This window comes from Dermacentor andersoni, chromosome 3 (assembly GCF_023375885.2).
Source record: "Dermacentor andersoni chromosome 3, qqDerAnde1_hic_scaffold, whole genome shotgun sequence".
NCBI classification, from domain to species: domain Eukaryota; kingdom Metazoa; phylum Arthropoda; class Arachnida; order Ixodida; family Ixodidae; genus Dermacentor; species Dermacentor andersoni.
The window spans coordinates 93,912,998-93,939,929 of record NC_092816.1 but is presented as its reverse complement, the minus strand read 5'-3'; the positions used below and the strand labels follow the sequence as shown (position 1 = coordinate 93,939,929).

General features: G+C 47.5%; 1 protein-coding gene across 2 annotated transcripts in view; it reads left to right on the top strand.

The window, feature by feature from the left end:
• The window catches only part of Tpst (tyrosylprotein sulfotransferase), a 484,705-nt gene that overhangs the window by 451,036 nt on the left and 6,737 nt on the right, over positions 1–26,932 (top strand). For both annotated transcript variants that reach the window (XM_050189170.3, XM_050189177.3), the window contains exons 6-9: positions 16,411–16,718; positions 17,194–17,433; positions 21,055–21,249; positions 22,607–22,857. In XM_050189170.3, the coding sequence (XP_050045127.1) occupies positions 16,575–16,718; positions 17,194–17,433; positions 21,055–21,249; positions 22,607–22,857 (830 nt within the window). In that variant the 5' untranslated portion in view covers positions 16,411–16,574. The remainder of the gene's footprint in view (positions 1–16,410; positions 16,719–17,193; positions 17,434–21,054; positions 21,250–22,606; positions 22,858–26,932) is intronic.

Genomic DNA, 26,932 nt, shown 5'->3' with positions numbered 1-26,932 from the left:
GGGCCCTGGCTGTCCGATCATAATAAACCTTGGCCCTCTGCTGGGTCTTTGCCATTGCTTCACCTGACAACTCCTGTGCCCTTCTTAAGCGTTCGAGGAGCTTAAGCACGTACTCTACCACGACTGGGTCGTCGCCCCTGCCTTCCCATGATTCTCGAAGCATGCGAAGCGGAGATCGCAGCGAGCGACCGTACACCAGCTCAGCTGGCGAAAACCCCGTAGCCGCATGCGGCGCGGTCCTTAATGCAAACATCACTCCAGGCAGACACAGCTCCCAGTCAGTTTGATGTTCAAAACACAATGCTCTCAACACGCGCTTCATGACGGAGTGGAGCTTCTCAACGGAATTCGACTGGGGGTGGTGCACTGAGCTGTGTAACAGCTTTACCCCGCACCTTTCGAGAAAGGCTGTCGTCAAAGCGCTAGTAAACACTGTGCCCTGATCTGACTGGATTTCTGCAGGAAAACCAACTCGCGCAAATATGGACAGTAGTGCATTGACTATCTCAACTGAGCTGAGTTCTTTAAGCGGCACTGCTTCAGGGAACTTTGTCGCTGGGCAGATCACAGTCAAAATGTGTCGGTACCCCGTGGCTGTTACCGGCAGAGGTCCCACTGTATCAATAACGAGCCGTCTAAAAGGCTCCGTAATGATAGGTACCAACTTCAACGGCGCCCTCGATTTGTCCCCTGGCTTGCCCACCCGCTGACAGGTGTCGCATGTCTTCACAAAGTGGTCTGCGTCCCGAAAACACCCTGGCCAATAGTACTCTTGCAAGAGACGGTCCTTAGTTTTCTTAACTCCTAGGTGTCCGGACCACGAACCCCCATGCGACAAGCGCAACAGATCCTGACGATAGCATTGAGGCACGATCAGCTGATCAAACTCCACTCCCCTGCGGTCTAGATACTTCCGGTACAGGACCCCACCTCTTTCCACAAAGCGAGCATTTTTCTTGGCGATACCTTCCTTGACAATGCAGCGTATGTTTTCTAGGCTGCCATCCTTCTTTTGCTCGGCTATCAAAGCCGACCGGCTGACTTTTAGCAACCTGTTTAGTCCGTCTGACGTAGGCGCGATGAGCAAATTTGGAGACAGCTCTTCTAACCTTCCCGTGTCGGGATTTTCCTCTCCAGTATCTGGTGCCTTTAACGCTACAGGCTCAATTTTATTCCGTTCGGGCGTGCTCTGAATACCAGCTTGCTGCGCCTCTGACCCTTTCTCATCGTTCAACAACGTCGGCCCCGCAACTACCGCCTTTGCAGCGAGCTCCCGAACCTTTGATCTGGTTAAGGCCTGAACGCTAGCCTCACCAAACAAAAGCCCCTTCTCGCGCAGGAGGTGATCGGACCTGTTCGAAAATAGGTACGGGTACTGGGGGGGCAGCATAGATGACACTGCGGCCTCCGTCTCAAGTGCTCCGAAAGGTCCTTCAATAAGCACTTTTGCTACCGGCAGACACACGCTATGAGCTTCCACTGCTTGCTTGATCCATGCGCACTCGCCCGTGAACATATCGGGTTCTACGTAAGAGGGGTGAACTACATCCATTGTAGCTGCGGAATCGCGAAGCACTCGGCACTCTTTCCCGTTCACGAGGAGGTCTCGCATGTAAGGCTCGAGAAGCTTCATGTTCTCGTCAGTGCTGCATAAAGACAAAAACACGACTTTTGTTTTTGTTTCTGGACACTGCGCCGAAAAGTGACCCGGCTTCTGGCACGTATAACAAACGCGCGCTTGCCTCGTCTCGAACCGCTTTCTGCGTTCGGCTTCGGTTGCCGCCGTCTCCTTACGTTCGGTCGGACTGCTTTCACTCGCATCCGAACTACGTGTGTCCCCCTTTGCTCTCATGGGCGTGAACTTTGGCCTCTCAAACTTGGAGCCAAATTCACCCTTTTGACCGTCCTTAGCTCCACGAGCCCGACGCGTCACAAACTCCTCGGCTAGCTCAGCGGCTCGAGCCACCGTACTAACGTCTGGCCTATCCAAGACCCAGTACCGCACGTTCTCAGGTAACCGACTATAAAACTGTTCTAGCCCGAAACACTGCAGAACTTTCTCGTGGTCACCAAACGCTTTCTCTTCTTTGAGCCACTCCTGCATGTTTGACATAAGCCTGTAGGCAAACTCTGTATATGACTCACTTTTGCCTTTCTCATTTTCCCGAAACTTCCGACGGAACGCCTCCGCTGACAGCCTGTACTTTTTTAGCAGACTCGATTTCACTTTGTCGAAATCCTCTGCCTCCTCTCTCTTCAAGCGAGCGACTACGTCGGCCGCCTCGCCGGGTAGCAAAGTGAGCAAGCGCTGTGGCCACGTTTCCCGAGAGAACCCCTGCTTCTCGCACGTTCGCTCAAAGTTAACCAGGAACAAACCAATGTCCTCTCCAAGCTTAAACGGCCGCATCAGGTCAGTCATTTTGAACAATACTCGTTCTCCTGCACCGTGTGCCTGACTTCCATTACGAGCGCGTTCCATCTCTACCTCGAGACGCTTCATTTCCAAAGCGTGTTGACGGTCGCGCTCTTCTTTTTCTTTCTCTTTTTGCTCTTTAAGTTCGCGCTCCTGTCTTTTTGCCGTCTCCCTCTCCTCAATGGTCTCAAGGCATTCCGACAGCTCGTCATCCTCAGCTTCTAACTCAAGAATAGCCCTTAGCAGTTCTGGTTTTCTGAGTTTGTCTGAGACATCCAGACCCAACTCTCTTGCAAGCTCCAGCAATTTCGGTTTGCGCAACGACTTCAAATCCATGGCTGCTCTGAATGCTGCTTTCTCTACTGCCTACTATTGTCTTGCCGCAAACTAACCCGGCAGCAACGACAACCACAATTACCAGCTCTGTTTCTGACACTAACAAAAGCCTGGCAAAACTCAGAAGAAGAAAGTCCCGCACTCACCAAACCTCGCAGCCAAGAATTCAGCGCAGTCGTTCCGCTGCAGGCAACCAGTCATCACACAGGGCTCGTTGCACTGCTCCCGGATGGTCGTTGTGCTGCTCAGCATACAGTCAACCGCATCTCTTCGCTGCTGGCCTCCGTTGTCGCGATCCCACCGCTGGCAACCAGCTGTTGGGGTCTCGGTGCTGACGCCCGTTATTGCAAATGGGTCGCAAGCCCCAAGGGTAGCGTTGGCCTGGCGGCCTGGGGCGCTGGAAGCATCCGAAGGTCCCGGCAAAGCATGAGTAGACTGGTAACAGAACAACTTGTTTATTCTAACATAGCAAAAGAGCGGCCGGTCAGGTCGACCGAAGTGGAGAGACGGGAGAGCACGTAACTCAACAGAAGAAATCGGAGCCTCTCCCCTGGCGTCCGGGGGCAGCTGCTCTTATACTCTCGGCGTCGCGGGCCAGAAGTAAGGTCACGGGATGAGCCCACGCGACGGCGGAGCATGAGCCCACGCGACGGCGGAGCACGGTCGAGCCGAGAGACATGTTGAGACGAGTGTAGTGACGCATCGCCAACCCGCCGACGGACAGACCTCCTGGCTCCTCACTTGGGGAGCTCCGCTCCCCGGCTGCCGCGCTTTGACAAGCGTGGGCACACACACACACACGCACACACGAAGACACGTGGCACTGAAACACGCCTGGACACGCTTGGCGGGGAGGCGTTTCGGCGGCGTCGAACGGGCCAAAATGTCCGCCGCTTTGAACGAAGCCCCGGCGTCCGTTGCATCCGCGCCGGCATTACCGCGCGTTGATGGCGAAACGTAACACTGGCATCGGTATTCGTAAATAGTTGGCTGCATGAAGTGATGAAGACGGAAGGAGGAGGGGGGAACTATGTGTTAGTTTGTAGTTGTCGCCAGGCGACGGCTTCTGCCTGGTTAGGGGAGCTATCTATGCGGTGGTGGGTAAGTTTGGTGCGCTAGGTGATAGTTATGGATGATTGTGTGATATCGTGGAAGTATAGGGACCGTGCTGGTCACTTCGTCGTTTTTTCTGTGTGGTTCCCGGATAGCGTATGCTCGGACGACAGCAGGGACTTACCGTATTCCTTAGACGGACTCGTGGCCGAGGGCCTAGACGAGGGTGGCAAGCGGGAGCGTCCTTGTCGTGCCTGGAGGATGTGGAGGGCTTTGGCAGCGAGTCTGCCACGTGCATAGTTGCGACAGCGCGATCGGGAGTCTGTGGGGATGGTGAACATTTCTATGGGAGTAGAAGAGGCGATTGCTGATTGAACAGGTGCCGCCGCTTCTGCTGCGAGGTGTGTGTGTTAGAGTCGGAGAGACGGCTTCCTGGAGGTCATTGTTTACCACGCCAGTGGTGTCGTGAGTTCAGCAACTGCCCTGTCGATGACAAGCCCCGAATTGCATAAACTTTTTTTTAGCGACATTTCTTGTTCGACCACTTCAAGCCTCTGTCTTCCTGCGGGAGTTTCTTTCTTGTTTGTCGATATTTGACTTAGATGGCAAAAAATAATAATAAGGACGTAAGGAAGGAAGAGCAGACAGAACGAGCGGAGGGGGGGGGGGGGGGGGGGGGCTTCTTCAAACTAAAGTTTATTCTCGAAAAAAAAAATACTCGCCTGTTTATCTTTCGACACAGATCAAAAGCAATCTACGTCGTTACGCAATTTAACGTGCCCTAATTTTAGTTCTTGTAGTCATTTTTTATGTGTTTGTGTTCGTTACGTGTTCTGCGTTTGAGTCGTGTTGTGTTCTGTTGTTGAGCCGTGTGTGTGTGTGTGTGTGTGCGTGCGTGTGTTTGTGTGTGTGTGTTTGTTACGCGTATAGAGGGAGAAAAAACTCAGGCTCACTGCTCATTCCTTCACGCGTCGTGCCAGAAACGGCCTGCAATGATGCGTGCGCGGGCGGCAGGACGCACTCGTAACGCTTAACCTTACGCTAGGGTTGTGCCTCTCCGACCGCGAACGCAGCCACGACGCGGAGGAGCGCGAGAGGCCTGCAGCCCCTGCAACGTCGGAAAAGACCGCGCTGATTTTGTAGGCGAAAGGCTCCAGTGCCGGCGGCGACGACTTTTCGTGCTTGGGTGGAAGTCGGAGAAGCTGTTAGCCACGAGCAGCCGGCCACCTTTGCAATTCAATAAGATCGCGGCCGCGTACAAATCAGTTTCGTCGTTGTTAGGCCGCCGCCCCCCTGCTGAACACCCTTTCGTTCCGCCTATTAGGTGATCTTTGCATTTTTCTTTCGTCTGCCGCGCGCTTCTCCCAAACTTGCTTCTTACCGCGTGTTCGTTATACGTGGCTCGGCAGATGCCTCTGCACATTTTTAGGTTTGCGAGTGCTGAATATTTTGGGCGTGGTGCTATTGTTTTATTTCGTTTTTGTTTCCCTGCGTATTATTCACGACGGAACGTTACTCCAGGTTCCGCATAATGCTTGTAGCTGTAAATTCGTAGGCAGTCATTTCTGCGTGAACATATTCAGAACAGTCTGCGCATTTTTCGTTTATAAGCTGGCGCCTTAGTTTACAGTGACACAAATTTGTATCTTTCTGCCTACCGACTAAATATCTTTTTTTTTTCTTTACGCACAAGGGTGCGCAAAGCCTGCGCAGTCAAGAGTTACGAAGTTAATAAATTTCATTCTTATCAGCATGCGTTCGATGTCTTCTTCTTCGCTTTTCTATTTCCGAGATGAAACTGGAGGAAGAAAAAATTACAGTGGTGCTGATTGCACCCGTGCAGTTTATGTGTTTTATTTTTCTTGTTTCGCTGTAGTATTGTCGCACGAGATCCTGCTCCATTGTTCCCTCGACACCCGCCGGCCAAATAGGCGCGGGCGGAACGCCCCAAAGCCGGCGCATATTCGCTCCAACCCGCGATTACAAAGTCAAATGAAGCCGCGAGCTATCAGCGACAGCGTTAGTGCACTTTTGCTTACCCTTGCTTATCCGTTCAGGTGATGCCATTGATCTGGCATTTCGGAATAACGAAGCTCTGGAGGTTTGATTATATTAGGCGTCCCTCAGGTGCGGCAAAAGCACGCGTGATAAAACACTGCGACGAAGTTTAGGAGGACTGGTTTAGTGCTTGGTTTGTGGTCTCTGCCTACTTAAACCAAACAGAGCGCGACCACAGACACTACGCAAAAAGAAAGAAGGACAAAAAACAAGATGCTGATTTACTTGTCTTTTTCCTGTGTATAGTGCCTGATCTGATTTCTTAATAGAAAATCCTTCTCACCAGCTCGTTAGGCCGCAAACAACTTCTCACAGTATGCGGACTCGCGCGAAAAAAAAAAAAAAAGCGCAATGTTAGTTCAGTCTTGCATGGTGACGATGAGCCTTTTTGCATGCCCGTAGGCTGTTGGTTCTTCGCCTCGCCGCTCTCGTCGTGATCGTTCGTGCAACGTGTTCAGTGCCGCATTGTGCGTTGAGTGGTGCAGGTGTGCGCCGTTTCTTGAGGTGGCAGCGGCCGAATTTATTGCCCTCTCTGGACCACGGACAACGCATGCTGCTCGAATGGCGCAACTTATATAACAGCGGCGCTTATCGACATCTGTAAATGTCGCATTCTTTGAGACTTACGATGTAGGCCCACCCTGATGGAGGAAACAAAGGATACGCGATGAGCGTGATCCAAAACAGTGTGCACTTCGCTTCATTTATCGCAGTTTGTTCGAACGTGTGATAAGGTGCGCTTGCACTTGGGGGGGGCACAGACGCAGACCGCCAAACTCTCCACGGCCTTACTCCCGAAAGGCCCCGATGAGGCAATAGCTACTGATAACCACGCATTTTAGTATACCATCTCTCTACAGCATATATTTTATTTTTGACCGAGCTGTCACTGTACAACCTATGTGTCATTGTCATAATTTTACCTAAACAAATATTTTACGCACTCCACAGCGAATGATTTTAGGCTCTCTATATAGAGCCGTGCACATATACACTCTGACATTGACCACAAACTCGACTACATTAAACCATAGCCTGGCGCTCCCTGGCCCTTGCGCCATAAAACCCCATTAATCATCATCATAAGACCGCCAAACTATATGCGTTGGGGACCTGTGTTCATTTCTCCCATGGATGCCGGACTACCAGTTTAATTTCTACGCTTGCTCCCCGTCCTCTTCCTCTAGAACAGGCTGTAAGCGGCCCGCGGAGGCTGTATATTTTCTACGCTCTTAAAAAAAAGGAACGAAAGGTCGTCACTCTAAACATTTTTACACCCTTAAGGGTGTTTCAAGGGCGCTTTTGTCGCGCGGTAGCACCCTTACCGTCAGAGCCCTAAAAAATTTATAGAGGACAACAGCGGATCTCTGACGAGACGTGCGATGACAAAAGACTTAGTTGAAAACTATGTAATCATTCTGACAGCCTTGGGCGCACAGAAATATCCGACAAGAGAATTTCACAGGGAGAGATAGGAAACTCTCCTGTCGGATATTTATATGCGCCCAAGGCTGTCAGAATGATTACATAGTTTTCAACTGCGTCTTTTGTTATCGCACGTCTCGTTAGAGCTCCGCTGTCGTCCTCTGTAAATGTTTGTAAGGCCCTAACGATAAGGGTGTTACAGTGCGACAGGAAAACACCCTTAAGGGTGTAAATTTACTACTTAGTTGTCACGCTATTTACTACCTTGGTACTACTATGTACTACCTGCAGCTTGTTGCCAACGGCAGGTATACAAGGTAGTAAATAGTGTGACAACTAAGTAGTAACTACTACAGCCTTTTTTTTTTCTTTTTTAGGGGTGCATATACCCGTACCGGTGCCTCAAGCGACAGCCATACTGGCACCACTTGCGTATGCAGTTTCAGTTTCAGTTTATTCGTCATTCAAAAAACAATAAGTAAACAACAAATAGTATGCAGAAGAGGGTCCCAAAGTCACTGACTGCAACGGACTCCCGGCCCATTTTCGACGCTACGCCGCCGTGCTTTGCCTGGCGTTGGGGCGTCCGTTTCGCGCCACGTGATATCAGCGCTGTTATTGCTGGCCGAAATATGTTCAGTTTGGTGGTCGTTTGCGTCGGTAACTGCATGGAACGCATTTCGGCCATCACGACAGCGCCGTTATCATGAAGCGTAATATGCGGACGCTTTGACGACGGATACAAGGTCATGCCCAGAATACGTCGCATATACGTTCGACGCGGTCGCCGCCTAAAGTGAGTTCGCAAACTTCGTGCACTTTGGCCCGTGGCCTCGAACAAATCCTTCCCAGTACAAAATATTATCCCTTAGAGTTCATCGTTTTCACCGTGGATCGCCTGAAACTAATGTGACGCTCCTGTGTTTCTAAGCATGTATGCTTTTCTCAAAACAAGAATCAATCAGATATACTGTATAGCGCCTGGCCTGTATACAAGTCACTTGTATATAACGAGCTACTTCTGAGGCCGCAAGCGCTTCTTTATAGAAGTGCCCGACTGTATATGTAAATCTGCTTGACTTTCAGCCATGCGCATATTTTTTACTGCCGAAGTCGAATTGCTGCATTGGTTGTTGTTTGTTTCCCGTCTTACCTTTACCACCCTCAGCTTCAACAAACTAGGCTCGAATTTAGCACTGCTAATGTGAGTACGCGATATAGCAAATTTAGATTGAGGGGACCGCGACTTCTCGACGTATGCGTGCGTCACGGGAGAGCTTAGCTTACGCTCTGTCATTTATCAGAATCACGCTTCTCTACCTCGTGTCTCTTTTTGCGATTTCGCGCGCACTGCGACGACGCCCTCGCGTACGCTTAGCACACCTCGGAGATTTTCGGTTGGGTACACCTCCAGATTGGGTGAAGTCCGCCCCCTAACGCTGTAAGGAAATGCTTGACCGACGGTGGGATCGGACCTCCTGTCTTCCAGCATAGCAGCTCGGTGTTTTAATCATGAGGCTACGATCGCACGCGTGCTTGTTCTCTGGCGCTCAAAGTCGCTATTTGAATCTGTCCGGCGCGCGCGTGACGCGTGCCAGCTTCTCACATTTTTCTCTTCCCCCTCGTGAGAGCTCTGGCGCTTTGAGATGCTTGTTGGATCTGGAGGACAATCCCAATTGCTGTCCCCCAGATATTTGGACCTTGCCGTTGGGTGCGGGAGTTGGCCGAGGTTGAGGAGGACTTTGAGATGAAAACTGGAGGTTTATTTACATTATTTACAGTGAGAGTATAAAGAAATTAACAGTCATAAAGTCATTACGGGCCGGCAGCAACTCGGACGCTGCGGCCCGTGGCAAGAAGCTCGAAAGAGATGAATGAAGGAATGCTCTCTCGCTGCTCCCGGTCTCTGGCTTTTAACCCCTTCGGTGTCTCGAAGTCACGTCACGTTCGACCAATCGGTGAGCCCGCTCAGGTGGCGTCATTTTCGGCCAATGGTAGGCGCCCGTGCGAGTGTACGTCACATTCGGTTCAGAGGGTCACTTCTTGGGCTCCAATTGTGCGAGGGATTATTTGTCTGCGGTATTGCCTTCCCGGTCTGCAACTGCCTTCACAAAGTCGGATGGAGGGATTGCTGCCAGGGCTTCACGGTGCATTACAGCCGTCTTGCCTCGGGACCCACGTTACCTGGAACAGTGCCAGGCTCTCGCTACACTTTCGGGAAGAGTCAAGCAGTGAATAGCTCCACCTGCGGCGCACGAGGTGGGGGACGCCAACTCGTTTGCACGTGCCGCGCCTCGGGAACGGGGTAGATGTGCTTCTGCGCTCCCTAATTAGCTGTGACGCGATTCGATGTGGTCTGGTGAACTCGAAGGAGGCTCAGGAAACGGTCCCGTATTTAACACGCTCTGTTGGAGTGCACTATAGCTGCCTTCGAGAGGGGGCATTTTTTTTTTTTTTTTGTCAGCCGGATACCCTACAAAGTGTGCGCAGTCCGCCTCGTGTTTAAAGAAAAAAAGATGGTGCCCACAACGGCAGGTCGAACTCATGAGCCCGCAGCAATGTGATTTTGGGACGTGGTACCGCCCGCCATGCATGTCGCCCCGCTTCGACATTTGTGAAGGGTTCTGTGCCCACGCACACTCTGAGAGTGGTGGCCTCTGTGCGCGTATTTGAGGAGCCCACAGCAAGCAATGCTGTGTAGCGCCCGTAGACTATGTTGTGTAACATCCGTCGCAAGGATGATTGGATTGACTACTTCCAGGGCTAGTTCGCCGTGCGGATAATTACGCGCTCCGCGCAGACACACGAAGTACAGCTGCACGTATTCACAGTTTCACCGGTAGCGGGTTCACAGTATACACAGCAAGGGCAAAGATGATGTTCTTGAGAAGTTGGCAGCTAGTGTCGGCTGTGAGAGCATGTTGCTGTCGCAGCGAATGAGTTCGAAGCCCGAGAAATAGTTAGAAGTCTGCCGAATATTTTAACGTGGGTTTCTAAGGCGGGGCGGGGGGGCAACGAGGCATCCGAGCCCGCTTTGGCAGTACGTGCGGTCGCACACGGCATCCTAATCTAAGCGGGCTTCTTGCATCATCTTTATGCTGCTGCTTCTCACCGGCGTTTACAATAAACCTGCAGCGCGTGTCGTTGCGGGATGAAAAGGAGTGAGCCGTACTTCTTAGGAGTTACCCCGTTAGTTATCCTCGGAGAAAAAGAAACAAGCATCTCTCTCTCTCTCTTTTTTCCTCAAGCTTTTGATCGCCCACGTGGAACAGAAGCGGGAGCATTGGGCGCATAGCGCGGTGCGTTGCGACGAAGCCCTTCAAGCGAGGCCGCCGAAGATGAGACAGGAGACGGAAACCGCCGTGTGCGGCTCATGCATCGTGGCGGCTTTCATCTCTCCCGTCCGCGGAAGCCGTTCAACAACAGAAGCGAGGTGTTTGTACGGCATCCTTTACGATCGTCTCTGTGCTCGCCTCGGCGTTCCGCGCGACCACGCTTGCGTGATGGCTTGGCTGTGTATACATACCGCTCTGGGGAGTACACTTCGATAACGAATCGCTGACTCGTGAAATTATATGTGCGCTGGCGTGACATTCGAGATATTTGGCTTTTGCTTTGTTTTTGTTCTTACCTCGAGGGCTCTGGAGGAATATTACGTGCGGGGGTGGGCAATGAATACTGCGGTTCATGGTTAAACACACGTCAGGGGATCACCGTCGATGGCGACTGTCGATGATGATTGTTTGATGGCTGTTTTATTTAAACTGGGTGTGCAATTTGTTAACATGGCGATGTTGGTGGGAAAGTCGTTCCAGTATTTTTGAGAAAATACTTTCAGAATGACGCTGTAAGGGCGGTGCAACGTTGCTAGACTAGGTTCAGTTGTGAAACTCTCCGTAGGCGCCGTACATTGGGGGTGCCCCCGTGTCTTGACTTGCCGCCAGAGGGCGGGAACACCGCAGGTAGCTCTACGCGGGCGCAGCTCTGCGTTGGCGAAGCGGCTCGGGTCCTCCGACTTCGCAACTTGCGTACTCAGCAAGTGTTTTCATCGATGCATTTTTAAATGTTTGTATAATCTCGCGTTTAGGAGATTGACTAAAAAATTTTGCGTAGCTGTGAAAATGCTGCTGCGCTGCCCCAGAATGCGCTGTGGAGTCCTTAGTCGAGGGCCGCAGCAGCCCCGGCCGTCCACTGCGCTTTGTTAATCAGCTGTTGCTGATGAGTAGCTGTAAGTAGCTGAGTAGTAGTTGTAATCATCTGTTGCTGCTTAGTACTAGTTAATTATTAATGCGAACGCATGGTATGACTCATGAGGCGATGTTAGCGCGACCACACGATGTCACGGGAGCCCAAAAAATGTCACGGGAGCCCAAGCGAACCAATCGAGGCAGTTCACGACGCCAGTTAAGGCAGAGTGAATTAGGCGAAGTTAATTAAGGCACAGTTAATTAAAATAGAGTTGAGGCACTCGAACACACGACCATTGGGGGAACCTTTCGAACCCGTGACCGTTGGCGTCAATTAGGGCGATGTGAATTAAGACCCAGTTTCTAAGATATAGTTAAGGCACTCGAACCCACGTCCTTTAGTGCGAGTCCAACACACGAGCTTTGGTGTTCATTAAGGCGAAGTTAATCAAGGTAGAGATAATTAAGACACAGGTTTAATTACGATAGAGTTCATTACGAGACTCGAACCCACGAGCATTGGTAGGACTCGAACTCACTTACTTTCGTGGTAATTAAGACGAAGTTAATTAATGTATAGTTAATTAGGGCACTCGATACCGCGGTCGTTGGTGACAGTTGAAGCCTCGGCCTTTGGTGGTGGAAATGAATTACCTAACTAGGCGAATAATTTAATTAATTAATTCGTCAATTATTTATTAACGAGACATTGGTTAGACAACAATAAATAAATAAATAAATAAATTAATTAATTGTGCATTACCTAACTTGGCGGATTAAAAATAATTTGAATATCTCCAAGCGACGGCAAACAACATTACCTTGGTTGTGTCCAGCTACGCGGCATTCGCATATTTTAAAGCTCTGGCTGAAGTTGGCTGGGACACACAGTATACACACTCTCAGCACTTCATTTCGGGATGAAAAAAAATGAAGCTAGCACTATTTCTTTCATCAGAGCACCACACCCACAAGTGCAATGTTGAAACCTACGTGAGCTTTGCTCGCTTGCGAGCAGACTTGCACATTCAAAGTAGGTTCTCGCTGGAGGAACGGAGCTTAAATATGCATTCGTGTCACCAAATGAAATTGGATGACACGGCCCGTAAACTCTTCAAAACGCACAAGAGTGTCGCAAAAGTGCACCGAGACTGCAGCAAAACAGGCATGTTTACAACGCGCCAAAACAGATAAACAACAGTGCTTAGTGCGCGTCCGCGCCGTGCTGACCGAGCAAAGTGCGACAGCAGTGACACGAGAGCCGAGGATCGGTGGTGGGTCTACGCAGTCACGGGAGTTTGGAAACTGAACCTAGTCTAGTAACGTTGGGGCGGTGCGTTTAGGGTATATATACGGCTTTTCGATGGCTATGGCGTGATGTTCCGATGTGCCGGTACGATGAATTCATTCCACTGGTGGCAAGAAATATAAAAGTTCATGATATAGGCGCGCAGTTAAACGACTGGAGGCAGGAGGAGGAAGCAGAGATGTTAATGCATATACGATTAATATGTTACTGCAATGAGAACGAATCTAGGAGCACGGTTTTGAGTGTATTTAACCATATTAATAACGTTAGCTTATTATTATCATGCTCACGTTTATGTCCAACAAGTGCTTTATAAGCTTTTTCAGGGCGTGTGCGGATGTAAAATTGCGACGAAGATAAACTAAGACAATTAGCAAAATTCGTAAGTGTCGCACTCGGGCTTGCGCGTGTGGCGTACTACGATGACGTCTACATTGATGGATGTAAACACGGATCATATAGTTCATTTGTATGCCTATACTCAAAGCGCTCGCGAGATCTGTCGCACTTCGCGGAGTGTGCGTGCTTGGCGTGCACGATAAGACCTAGAGAGAGAAAGAGAGAGAGAGCACGCTCAACTTAATTCGAAAGCCCGTTTTTTTTCCCCCGCTCTCTCTCTCTCTCTCTCTGTCTTTGTCAGAGGAATACTGTTCAGTTTAGGCAGCGGAATATGCGAGTCGTGCATGCCTTGCGAAAACGGATTTGCTAGGTCTCATTTATTGCTCTCTTGTGCGCGCGATACTTTTTGCGTTACTATGTGCAGGGTACCTGCGGTTTTCTCATATACTATTTTTGCCTGCTATCTCAATTTGCAATCAGGCTTGTCCCCTTTTTTTTTAATGTAGTACCGAGCTCTGCGTTGCTGAGCAAGTTCTGAAAGGTCAGCGCGCCTTCAGTTTTACTCCTCCGTTTCTTAATGAAATTAATAACGTGTCCTAACAGAAACCATCTTTCTAGTTGCAGAAATCATTAATGTATAATTAAATAGCCCCTCCAAATAGGGAATTCTGAAGAAATGTTTATAGCTTTCGTTCATTTTTGTTCGTTTGTCTACTTTTTATTTTTGTTTACTTATTTCAATAAGAGGCCCAAGAATCTAGGGCGGAATTCACGGAGCGAACTTACGAATAAATTTTGTCTTAAGAAAAATCTTGCGAAAATAGCGTATTTACAAAGCTAAAACTGTTCCTAAGATCAGCAAGCTTGCGTTGCCCGCCGCTGCAAAGACGAGCAATGTAGTTGAAAAAAGGCGTGTATGTAATGGTATCGCAAGTGCGAACTCCATTAAATAGTAAGCGTAAGTTGATTCACAAACTCTAAACAGCCGTCGCAGCTGCCGACACTAGAAGAAATTTCTACGATGTGCGAGTAGCAGTCTTACGAATCTAATTATGTCTAGCTGCGCTGCTCGAGAAGACAGGGTAAGCGTGGAGGGACGCGCTGTAGCGGCCGATTGGTCAGAGGCTACTGCTGACAGCTGAGGATGGCGCGTGCTTATAATTTTGTGGCGTTCTCTGATTTGTCATCACAAAGTGCAGTGAGCTGTTTTAGTGTATAATTGTATCGGACGTGCGCAGTTGTGGAAGGCAGTAACATTATTGCTGTGCTGCGAACTTCTGCTGAATATCTGATAGGTTATGTTATTTTGTGCGCGCAATTGCCGGATTTCTCATACTCCTCATGACACTCTATTGGGTAGCAGCAAATAGAAGCGCAGTGTCCCTCCCATGCAACCATCAACTTTGTCATTCATAAGTTTCAAGAATTTTTTTTCTAGTATGAGCTTTCTCTGACCCATAGGGCTGCGGATGATGGTTTTGATGAGGCTGTAATTCTCCAAGCAAGATGAAACAGTGAAACAAACGCCTCAACGTTTCCAATTATCAAAACTTGTTACTGTTGCACAATTCGCTGTCGGAAGACGACAGGTGGTGTTAGCCTCAGCCTTCTATTATATTACTCACATCACAGTTTCAATTCAGCACTAATACGAAGCGACGTAGTGTCTGTGCTCACGGTTTTCCTCACCCTGTGGCCTACGGTGTGAGCGAACGTATGCGTACGACGAAAGAAATAGCGAATAATATCACCTACCACCATTGATACGAAAATCACGCGGACTGCTCGAACAAGAGTGATGCTGTGAAATAAAATGCACCTCACGAACGGAGCCAATAATTGTCGCATGAGCGCGCGCGCGCGCACGCGCGCACGCGCGCACGCACGCGCGCACGCACGCACGCACGCACGCACGCACGCACGCACGCACGCACGCACACACGCACACACACACACACACACACACACACACACACACACACACACACACACACACACACACACACACACACACACACACACACACACACACGCACACACGCACACGCACACACGTATAGTCCTTTCTTAAAGAAAGATGATTCAACGTTCAACCCGATGCTATGCATATGTGATTTGATTGCTTGTTTAGGAGTTATTTTTCTGATCCTAAGACAAGCCCGTGTTGACGCGCACTTGCTGTCTCTGGTAAGCAGGGAAGCTCAGTTAATCGCGATAGGGGTCTATGAGACGCAACTTGCGCTTCCAGTGAACTTTGTGCGCATGCGCTACTCTTGCTGAGCTCGTCGCTTCGCGCCGTTATCAAGCACTGACCGGCCGGCCAGTCGACACTGGCGTGGTACTGCAAATGTAAACTGTATAGTGTTATAATGCCGATGTGTAAGTTGGCTTTCTTGCAGTGTGTCTTCGGCGCTCACGGACGAATCAGTAAGACATAGAAAGCTTCGCTTTACTAAATGTGTTCGTACCTTTGTTCAAAATTCTGTGTCACCTCCTTGTCGTGTGCTACGCAGCTTCGCTGGTCACCCACTTTCACAGAGTGGAATGGATCGTAATGTTTTTGTCCGCGCTATAGAACGCTGAAATAGTGTAGCCGTGCCTGATTTTTATCGCCTGCTGAATTACTTTCGTATATTGTTAACTAATGACTTTGCATTGCATCTTGTTTCAGTCTTAAAAATATTTGTATATTTACTCACCCTTGGGAGAGCCCTTCGTGGCTGCGGTATGTTGAAATAAAAAAAATGAATAATGTAAAACTAGCAACTTGTGTAATAATCGTTTACTTGCAGGCTTACCCACAATTATAACTATCCTTACTTTTTGTTTCTTCTGCAACATAAGGATTCGAAATATGTGCCGCGTTCGTTGAAGGCTAGATGTGCAGCTGAGTATAGAAAGAAGAGATATATAAAAAAAAGGACAGATTGCTTCAACTCGCTACACTACTGCAATACAGGAAAGATAAGGAGAAGAAAAGGGGTAATTGGGCTGAACGATTTCGATCGGCCGTCGTAGTAATCGTTTTTTTTTTCCCCAGTAAAGACAATAAAAAAAATGGAGTGGAGAAAAAGGGCGTATGGGCAGATGTGAAAGATAAACGGTGGTGGCGAGGAAGAAGCAGCAGCACCGTCTCCCTTTATTGAGCTCCTGTGTAATCTGACGCTAATTACGATTGAGCGTTTGCGAATGTTCTGCCCTCTCGTGCTCTTATACTTGTTATCGATGTGACGACTCGCGGATGAAGCGTCCTGCTCTAAACTCGTGCACCTTCCTCTGTGCGGTTGCAGCGGGACCCCGTGTGGCAGCGGCTGCGCAGCCAGCCCGTGTGCCGCGCCTGCCCCGCCCCCTGGTGTCCGGTAGCATGAGGTAGCAGGCCAGCGCAGCCCAGCGCCTTCCTCCTCCTCTTCCTCCCCCGTCCTGGTCCTACACGTTGCCACCAGCTGCAGTGGCAATGCGCAGCGCCGTGCTGCTTCCCAGGCCCACCCGGCGGTGGGTGGTGCTGTGCGCCGCCTGCCTGCTCGCCGCCTTCTTCTGCTACTCCTTCCTCGGCTCGTGCCGCTCGGGGAACTTCAGCATCACATACGTCGCGCCTGAGGTCGGTGACTCCTACTGTCTTTCTCTCTTTATTTGTGCGAATGTTTGGCCTATTTTGCCTCTTATAAAGACTAGCTACGATGCGCCGAGGAAACCCAATGGAGGGGGCAGAGAAGCAGCGGATTGTAATGAGGGCATGCACGAATGTCGCAGGCAAAGTGTGGTTAGAAGTCTCCCTCTGTGCTCAGGTGGACCTCCCCCCCCCCCCCCGCCTCCCCCCCCGTAAAGTAAAACGGTGATGATTATGCCGATGATGAGCCATTTAACTCTGTTGTAACTTGCAAAGTGGGAAAAAGCAATGGCAATAACGAGAACAAAAGCCAGAGGCTATTCCACTGAAAGTGCTTCTCGGGTCTTAGCGAAAATCTGTGAGTGGAGAGAAGGTAGAGTGTCGCAGGGTGACTCCGCGTTGCTCACACTCATTCCGTCGTCGAAGTGTTCCCGATCGTGTCGTCTCTCTCTCTCGCCGTTCGCAGCGGTTCGTGTGGGGCCGCAACGCCGAGAAGGTGCACTACGACCGCCACATGCCGCTGATCTTCATCGGCGGCATGCCCCGCAGCGGCACGACGCTCGTGCGCGTGCTCCTGGACGCGCACCCGGACGTGCGCTGCGGCGAGGAGACGCGCATCATCCCGCGCCTGCTCTCGCTCAAGCAGCAGTGGTCCAAGAGCCCCACCGAGGTGCAGCGACTCATCGAGGGGGGCATCACGGACGACGTGAGTTTTTTTTCTTTAATTTGGCTGTGTAGTCTCTCGGTTCGTCAACTGTCTCTCTCTCTCTTCGACGGCGCCGCCCTCCGCTAAAGAAAGAGGCGGCGCGTGTACGCTCTGAAAGCGTCACAGCCAGACGTGACCACACGGAGATCTCCGTTGCTGAAGCAGCCTGACACGCGGCCCGATTGCTGCATTGTACAGTCGGCGTCGAAATTTTGCGGACCGGGAGATCCGAGAGAACGCTTAATATTTCCGCAGCCTTGCATGCACTATCATGTGAGAAAAACGTACTTGTGCCGTTCTACTACGGTTACGCGCTGCTCGGGAATTCAGCGTTTGTTTGTTTGTTTGTTTTTTCGCTCATCCCAGGGTTCGTAATCTTTAGGCGCCGACTGTACCTTCAGCATGCAAACAGTGAGTGCAGAAAGTACCCACAGGGAATCGCATTGTTTGATTGAAGTGAAGCTTTCTCTGCGAATCGACCCCGACCTTTGCGTGTGGTGGCTGCTACTCACGCAAAGAAAATAAACACTTCTTTTCTGAGGGCCTCGCCTCTTGGTCTTCGCCCGCTGTGGTCGCGGAGAATGGCGTGTGAGAAGGAGCACTGGCACAGCAGTGTTTCCCGCCGGACGACACATTGCGAGAGTATACGTAATAACAAATGGAAAGAAAGAACTACCTGTCCGACGGTGGGATCGAACCTCGATTTCCCAGCACAACAGCCCGCTGCTCTAACAATTAGGCCGCAGTCGTGCATTATGCCGCAATCATTAGGCGACTTGCGTGCACGTAAGTTTCCTTTAAGCACAAGGCACGGAAATGGCACGGGCGAATAACCTGCCTTAATCGCTTAGAACATTAACGTACGTAACCCTCAAGATCAGAAGAACTGCACTTCTTTTTTTTCTTTTCTTTTTTTGTTTATTCTTCTGTATACCTTCCTAGGGATATCTTATCCAATTCGTGTTGATCCTCTGAATGCAGAGTAGCATGTAAGCAAGTATACGCCTGCTCTAAGCATTCTGCCTTTCAAAAAGGAGGTTTCTCTCTCCGAAGTATTGCTAGTTTCACGCATAGCAGGTGACGCTGCGAAGGCTAGAAAAAACTTCGCTCGCTGCTTGTATTCGTGCCCAAGAAAAATTGGGTGCATCGCAAGTGGGAGTTTGCGTATAGTGGTTTTTGAGACCGAATCAAATACGAATCGAATAGTGCCAGAAGCGAATCGAATCGACTATCGAATAGTTTTGGAATAATGAGCATCCCTCATCACAATTAATTAAGGGTGTGCGAGTAGTACTTTTCGAGACCGAATGGAATATCGAATACTTCTCGAATAAATTTCTAATAATGAACAGCCGTTCTTACCAGTAAGAGAAAACGATTTTTACATCCTAGTATATTCGCAACGTTAGGAAGTTTCTGTCGTCACATTTCACGTCTGAAGCATTGTTTATTAAAAGCATAAATGGAGCGTAATTGGTCAAGTGAGAAGTTTATTCGCATTGTCTGGACTCATTGATGAATGCGAATGATAGTGGCTTAGGCGTGAAAGTCTGACTTCGCGAGCGGCGTAGCGTGCTTTACTATGAAACTTCCGGTACTCTATATCTACTATGGCCGCAGAAATAAATTTATCGCGTACTTTTGCTGCAATTTTATGCTTGGTCGCTCATGGTTGGCGATTAAGATATTTGAAAACTATTCTAAAACTGTTCGTTTTTAGGAATGTGGACTATTCGATTCGAAGACCGACTCGAATAGGGTATTGTTCGGTTCGTCATTCGAAAGTTCCAAATATTCGCACACCCGTACAATTAATAGAAAATTATGTTCACATCCTGGTATTGGTAAAGTAGCAAATTTACGTCATTATATAGTACGCTATGAAGAGTCACCTGTTTATTAAAACCACAAATAGAGCGTTAGGAGCAAAAAAAATTTGAGGATGCTTAAGCTTCCCCTTTAAGAGTGAAACGCGATAGCATTCAAAGATCCCTGGCTGTTTCTCACGCTTCCAGGCAACTGCACCTTGTGTAACCATAATGTTTTCATAGAAACGCTGGCGGCGAACGCTATACACGAAGGCGAGCTTTCTGTTTCTTTTTTTTTTCTGGTGTTTTATGTATATGCTATGCCCGCGGGGGTGAAATTTTATCCTTCTTTTGGCCCACTTTTATGCTCAACTGGGCGCAGTTGACGTTCTCAAATATTCGAATAGTATTCGAAAGAATATTCGCATTTACGAATAGTGACTATTCCGCTTTGTTCTTCGAATGGATAGGGCACTATTAGATTTGTTTTTCGAGAGTTCTGAATATCTGTGCAGCCCTAGTTACACGTGGAAGTAAGAGGTGAAGCGTCGTTTTATTCGATGTAACTATACATATCGTAACATGATGTCACGAGATATGACGTATTTATTTCATGGAAGGCGTCGCTGATCTGAGTCCTTTTTACCATCGAACGAGCTGAGTGGCACGCTTTCCCCTGCCATTGCAGCGGATCGCTCGCGCTCACGACCGAAAACATAGTGCGTCGCATGCTAGGAGCACAGACGTCCACAAGAAATACGAGATTTGTCGCTAACCTCACGTCCATGAAGTTGTAGTTGTAACACATTTAGTAGCTATCCCGTTGAAAGTATCCCAAAACAAGAACAAGCGCACGGCGAAGCGAGCAGAGTGAGACTTCTGTGAAAAAGGAGAGTAAAATGTAAAAGTCAAGCAAACTCCGTATCGTTTTCTCTCGAAACATGTTTGAATTGATTGATTGTGATTCCCTTTAACGCATAGAATGATGACACTGTTGCCTAACTTTCAAAGAGGCACAAGCAAAAAAAAAAAAAAAAAAGAGAGAGAGAGAGAGAGAACGCGCAAAGACACACTTCACCTCCGGCGGTCCACTCCATCCGAATGCGCAGACATCACGAAAGGGGAAGCAGCGTCTCTTTTGCACGTGCACCGTTTTCGGGTGGGATCCAGTCTTGCGTGAAGACGGGACGCGAGGATCCCAGTGCTGGGCACTTTTGTCACTCAGGTCACTGAAGTCATGTAGGAGAGATGCTGCCGCCATCAGTTGATGCTGGTCTTTTGGTTTGTTTGTTTGCTTGGTTGTTTGTTTGTTTCGGTATTAATGCAAGTTTTATTCTGAAAACAATAAAAACTCAAACATCAATAACATTTGCGGTGTTATTGATGTTTCGTCGTTGTCAGCCGTTTTTATAATAAGTGGCCACCCTCTCCTCGGTCTGATATTTGGATTGATTGATTGATTGATTGATTGATTGATTGATTGATTGATTGATTGATTGATTGATTGATTGATTGATTGATTGATTGGTTGATTGATTGATTGATTGATCTTCTTTTTGATGCAATGGCTGCCTGACCTAATAATGCGAGTAACAGTGTTGGGAATTAACTGTAGCTCTAGAGGGCCGTCGCGTTGTTCAGGCGACTCAATAGTCTCGGTACCGCTTGCACTCCGTGCGTTGCCCACCGCGATTTGTTCAGGGAGTGTGGGTGCGTCCTCTGCCCTGCTTGCTGCGAGAAGTGTGCGTAGGGGATCAGTTTTGACTCGCCGCGTAGGAGTTAAACCGCGGCGACTCCTGCTTCTCGGGTGCAGGTTTTGGACTCGGCCATGACGGCGTTCATCCTGGAGGTGATCGTGCGGCATGGCAAGCCAGCGCCGCGGCTCTGCAACAAGGACCCGTTCACGTTGCGAGCCGCCGTCTACCTGCACAAGCTGTTCCCGCAGGCAAAGTTCCTGCTCATGATACGCGACGGCCGGGCGGTCGTGCACTCCATCATCACGCGAAAGGCATGACCACGTGCTTCCTTCCTGTGCTTCTTTAATTTGTTTTTCCTTCTTATTTTTGTTATACGCGAGTTTTTTTGAAGTTATGCGAGTTATACGAGTTATTCTTGTTATACGAGTGTTATGTTTGAAGCTTATTTTATTCTTGCAAAAGCGACGGTCTTTTGACGGTCTTTTGATTTACGAGTTTTCATGTTCCATGAAAAGTGCACCAAGCGTAACTGTAAATGGTAGCCTAAGCCAGTTAGTTGCCTAGCGGGTGTATTAAAAGCGTATACTTTATTCTTCTTTTTTTTTTTTTGCATTTGGAATTCTTGGTTAATGCTCTAATTGTACCTTTCTTATAATTTGTTATTAGAAATGTTTTGAAATTCATGCGGTTTTTTCATGCTGTGTCAGAGGCAACGTGCAAACACGATTTTTGACCAGACTAGGTGCTACGGCCGGTATTCAGCTTAGTAATTACGACTGAACTACGTTGCGCCAAAGCGATGCTTTGCCACATTACGGCTATTCATACAGTGAAGCGCGCTTGCCGGTGGATATAACCCGCCAGAACATGGCTGGTTGCTGCTTTCTGTATTAGCGCGTCGGTGAACGATTTAGGGGGAGAAAAACCTCACAGCTGAAACTGCGTCATATGTTTTTGTTTTACCTCGTTTTATATTCTTAGAATTTCAGCAGAAACCATCTCACGAAGAACGTCAATTTTAATGCGATTAGTATGGAAGTAATCACGTCACGTATGGTTGGTGTATGCAGCTGGCAGTGCTGCAACCTCCAAAGCCAGTTTTCCTTGAACTCGGATAAAAAAATTCCATAGAAGTCCCAAGATTTGTACGAAATGTGGTTCAGTTTATCTGTACGATTTATGTGTATATATATATATGTATATATATATATATATATATATATATATATATATATATATATATATATATATATATATATATATATATATATATATATATATATATATGTGTGTGTGTGTGTGTGTGTGTGTGTGTGTGTGTGTGTGTGTGTGTGTGTGTGTGTGTGTGTGTGTGTGTGTGTTATGCGAATAGTCTGCAAAGTTTATAGCTAAACTAATTTCTAAGCTTGTTTAAGGTATCCAAATAATGAAGTCACTGAACTCGAGCTAAAATGATGTTGCAGTGCAGGTTCTTATGCTAACAACGCAGCCTCCTTCTTCAAGCCATATTCACACCAGTCGTCAGCACTTATATACTTTTTTCTTGTCCAAAGTTGTTTCGCACCTTAAGCAAAGTGCCGAAATTACAGGGAACCTTATTCGAATTGTAAAGAACATGGGCTCCTCACCGCCTGTGCAAGCGCTCATGTGCCTACTGCGTCGATGCAGGTGACGATAACGGGCTATGACCTGAGCGACTACCGGCAGTGCCTGAAGCGCTGGAACGCCGCCATGTACTCCATGTACAACCAGTGCCAGCAGCTCGGGCCCAGCATATGCATGCCCGTTTACTATGAGCAACTGGTGCTGCACCCCAAGCAGTGGCTGCAGCGCATCCTCGCCTTCCTCGACGTGCCCTGGAACGACTCGGTGCTGCACCACGAGCAGGTTATCAACCAGTCAGGCATATCCCTTTCCAAGTAAGAATGCCCCCTTCTTCCTAAGACAGCTGCGCCATTTGGCGAGGCTTCCTTCCTAGAATGCAGCACAAGAACAGAAGGAAACGTGTGCAAAGCAACATATTGTTTGTGCTGCTATCCTCAGCAGTGCACACAAACACCGTCTACTAGTACCTGAATTGATAGTGGCTATGCCATCCGTTTTTTTTTTTTTTTTTTTGTCATTTTCATGTCCTTGTATAGTGTATCAGTCATGGAGAGCTTTTGACGACTTCACTGGTACAAGACTCCATGGCATAGGAAGTGTGGGCACAGGATCCCAGTAAAAAAAAAAAAAACGTATTGCGTCCAATTAGATTTTTAAATAGGACCCAACACAGGAAGGCCAAGTTCCAATTAGGCTTCATGCAAAGTCCATTTGGTTCAAATTGAGCATCATGAGAAGTCCAGTTGGTTCCACTTGGACATCATTGGAGCTTTGTACGCCAATTAGTCCCAACTGGACTCAAGTAAACGTCACTATGTGAGTAACCTTATGAAACAACAAAATACTTTATAATAGTAATAGCAGAATTTTAACTTTAGTTTTCAAGGAAAAGGTCTTTGTATTTTGGCGGGATCAATGGAGAGAAGCATTTATATTTCTTTCAAGTTGAAAATCTCTCTTGAAATATTACCCATTTTTCATGAACCACTGGCACCACTTGGTCAACCAAATATTACTTACATATATAGCACCTGGCGTCTATCTCCCATATATAGTTAAGTGGTGAATGGTGGTTATGTCAGTGAAGAGAATTGCCGTATTGTATTCTTGCATGGGTATGCTTCTCGAAAGGATATTCAAGTATATCAGTGCCATGTCAAGGTGAGGGCCCATCTAGGTTTTTTTTCCTTTGTTTTTCATGGTGGTCCCATCTAGTCCAACTCAGAGACCAATTGGTCCAATTGGACCGGTCGGATTTTTTTCAATGGGTGTCCCAAAGCACAAATGTAAATATCCCATTGGTTCTAATTGGAAATTTCCAATTGTTTTGAGCAATTTATTTTTACTGGTATCACCGATGTGAAGCAGGGAAGACGGTGCGTAGAGTAAACTGCTTCATGACAACAGATGGGGTACAAGTTTACCCATGCAGACGCACAAATGACGAAGACTTGTACATATTGGCACAAATCATAGACACATGCATATGTACCACTAACATAGACCTTCACGCAACAGACAAAACAAAACAACTTTTAGCCTAAATCAAAAAGGCATAAAACTGCACTTTAGCAACCATTTGTTTGTGTGACAGTCTGCACCCCAGGCCCAATGAGCTATTCTCACTCGTGCCACTGCAATGAACACAGGCACCAGACAGTGTGCTGATTTGGTGTTCTCAGACTTGCAAAATGGGCATGTTGTTGGTGTTTGCAGCAGCAGCTCCTTATAGGTTACCTTATAGGTGACAGACCACTGCACCGTTCCTGTGGGCCTTGTCGTGCTGGCCTGGTGAAATTGTCCAGCACAAGGGGCTTGAAGCCCCAAGCTCTCAATCGAAGGCACTGACAGCCATACGCTCCCTCTTTTCTTCAATTCCACTAATCTGTACCTCTCATTAGCCAAAACAAAATGGAATCGCCACACCTATAAAAAATGTAGCGGGAAAAGGAGCATGTTCAGGAAGCTGTGCTGTTCTGTATGTAAAGCACACTGCAACTTCATTAAGAAACATTGCGGAAATCTTTTATCAAGAAGCCTTACCTCTGGATTTTATATAAGAAGAAGCACAAATGCACAAATCATGTTCTTAGGCAGCTCCTTTGCCTATTTATGCCACACTTATCATGTGCAAGAGAAGAAAGCAATATTTACCATAGAATACAATACAGTTCTTAGATAAAGGCATTCAGCCTGTTGTAATAATTTAGTGGTAGCTTCAAATGTGTTGCCAGTGTTGAAACATCATATTTGCATTATGCTAATTGATTACAACAATGAAGTGATATCATGTAGCAGGGCAAGTAAGAAAGGCAGGTGACTTGTTAAGTAACTAGCTTTTCCTAAGTGCTCGAAGTGGCAAATAATTATTATGCTTTTTTCATTCTACATGAAGAATGGCAAATTGCTCATCTTTGAAGACTCAGTGCAGGTTACAGTGTTTGTGTGTCCATGTGTAGACTCGTACATCAGCCTCACAACTCATTCATTCTCCTGAATGATGAGTGCACTATTGCCATAGAGCCTACCTATTTTATAGCCTTGTCTTTATTTTTTGTTTTTACCAAACCTCTGTGAAGCATGCACCGGAGGTAGCTATAATGAAATTGCCGTTCAGCACATTATGAAGGTTTCTTTAACCGCCGTTGCTGTATGTGGCTTATCAGCTTTGTTGGTAAATAGAGTGTGTGCATAACCAATGAGTTTGCACAATGTAAGATCTACAACATTTCTGTGATCCATGCTGTACTTCACTTATCTAGCAAGGAAAGCAGTCAACCAGAACATATCCTGTAATGAGAGCTCCATGGGCACTATTATAATTCCTACCAGATTGCTGAATTATCGTTAGCCCGCATGAGTATCTGCTCGAAAAAACTAGAGCGACAGCACATGCTCTCGGTACCTGCTTGTGATAGACTGTATGTGTGCTCTAGTACTATAGGAGTTGAAAGGTGCATATCTGGGAATCATCACTGATAAATCGGAAATTTTACAAAACACCACATATTTTGATGCAACTTATATACATTCATTCGCTTTCATCAGGTCCTAAATATTTCAACAAAAATCAATATATCACACTACATTGGCCTGCTGCTGGTTGGTTGTCTCTCTTGTTGGACATGTTGGGTGGCCTTCACATTTTGGTAACGAAACCAGAGTTCTGCCCAACAGCACTCACCAATATATGCCAATGACTTGAATTGGAACAGTGGGAGTTCCTGGGGACAAGGTGGGGCAAATTGTGTTATAAGCGTCAGATGGCACCTGGACAAGCGGTATAGTATGTGTGTGTGTGTATTTTTCTTTCTCCCTATCAGTTGATGTCTAAGTGTATGTGCACATTTGCCTTATTTTCAAGCAATTTTATTTTGTCTATCACTGAAATTAAATTGGTTTACTCATTTCCACTTTCTGGAACTACATTTTAGCTCTCTGGATATACTGCCATCAAGTTTAGGCCCAAGAAGTGCTCACGACTAAACATAAAGCATACAACAAACATGAGCGCTAATGTTTAACGTTTGCTTTTTGTCCTCTTATATAAGCACGACTTAATTTTGTTGGCTCTAGGCAGCACTCTTCAAAGGGGACATAAAAAGCAACACTAAATCAGTTCAGAATGATAAAGTATTTGATCAAAACTGTTCTTCATTCAATTGGCAAAAAAAGGTTGATTTCTTAAAATGTTATACTTGAACCCCTGCTCTTCTACATCAGGGTGACGTCACAATTTTTAAAGTATATTTTCATATTTGGGCTGTATTGGTACAGGTAAAATTGTCAAAACTTGCTAGGTTTTGTCATATCTTCCTTTTGAATACTATGTAGGCTTTTACCAATAGACATTTGACTAGACCTATGTAAATGGTGTCAAAATCCATGTCAGTAATGCTGTTAAACAGGTGCTGGTTGCTAGATCCTCAATTCTTGTTATTAGCACACTATAAGTGGGACACCACAAATGCTGGGTTGATTTGTCCTTGCATTCTGGCTTACCAAGCCCCTTGTCATGGGAAGTGTAGCTGTATATGATGGCAGAAGGGTAACATAATAATGCAGCTCAACTCAATATATTCCTCTTTATGTTCCATTGATTTATATCTACTAGACGGGATTCTGTAGCACAGACCTAAATCCCAGCACACACGTATTTGCAAGCCAACATAGCCGCCATATTTGACAACGAAACCCTACATTTATGCCCAGAAGAAATGTGCCATAGTCACTCCACCATTCCGAGCTCCAAGAAAATGTAACATTCAGGATGGGAAGAAAATAGAGGAGAGCTTATGATGCCAAAGGTTATTGGGGCATCGGAAACTTCACAGCACGCACCACTGACTTATTCAGTGCATTTCAGTACAGACTGTCGACCATTCCCTC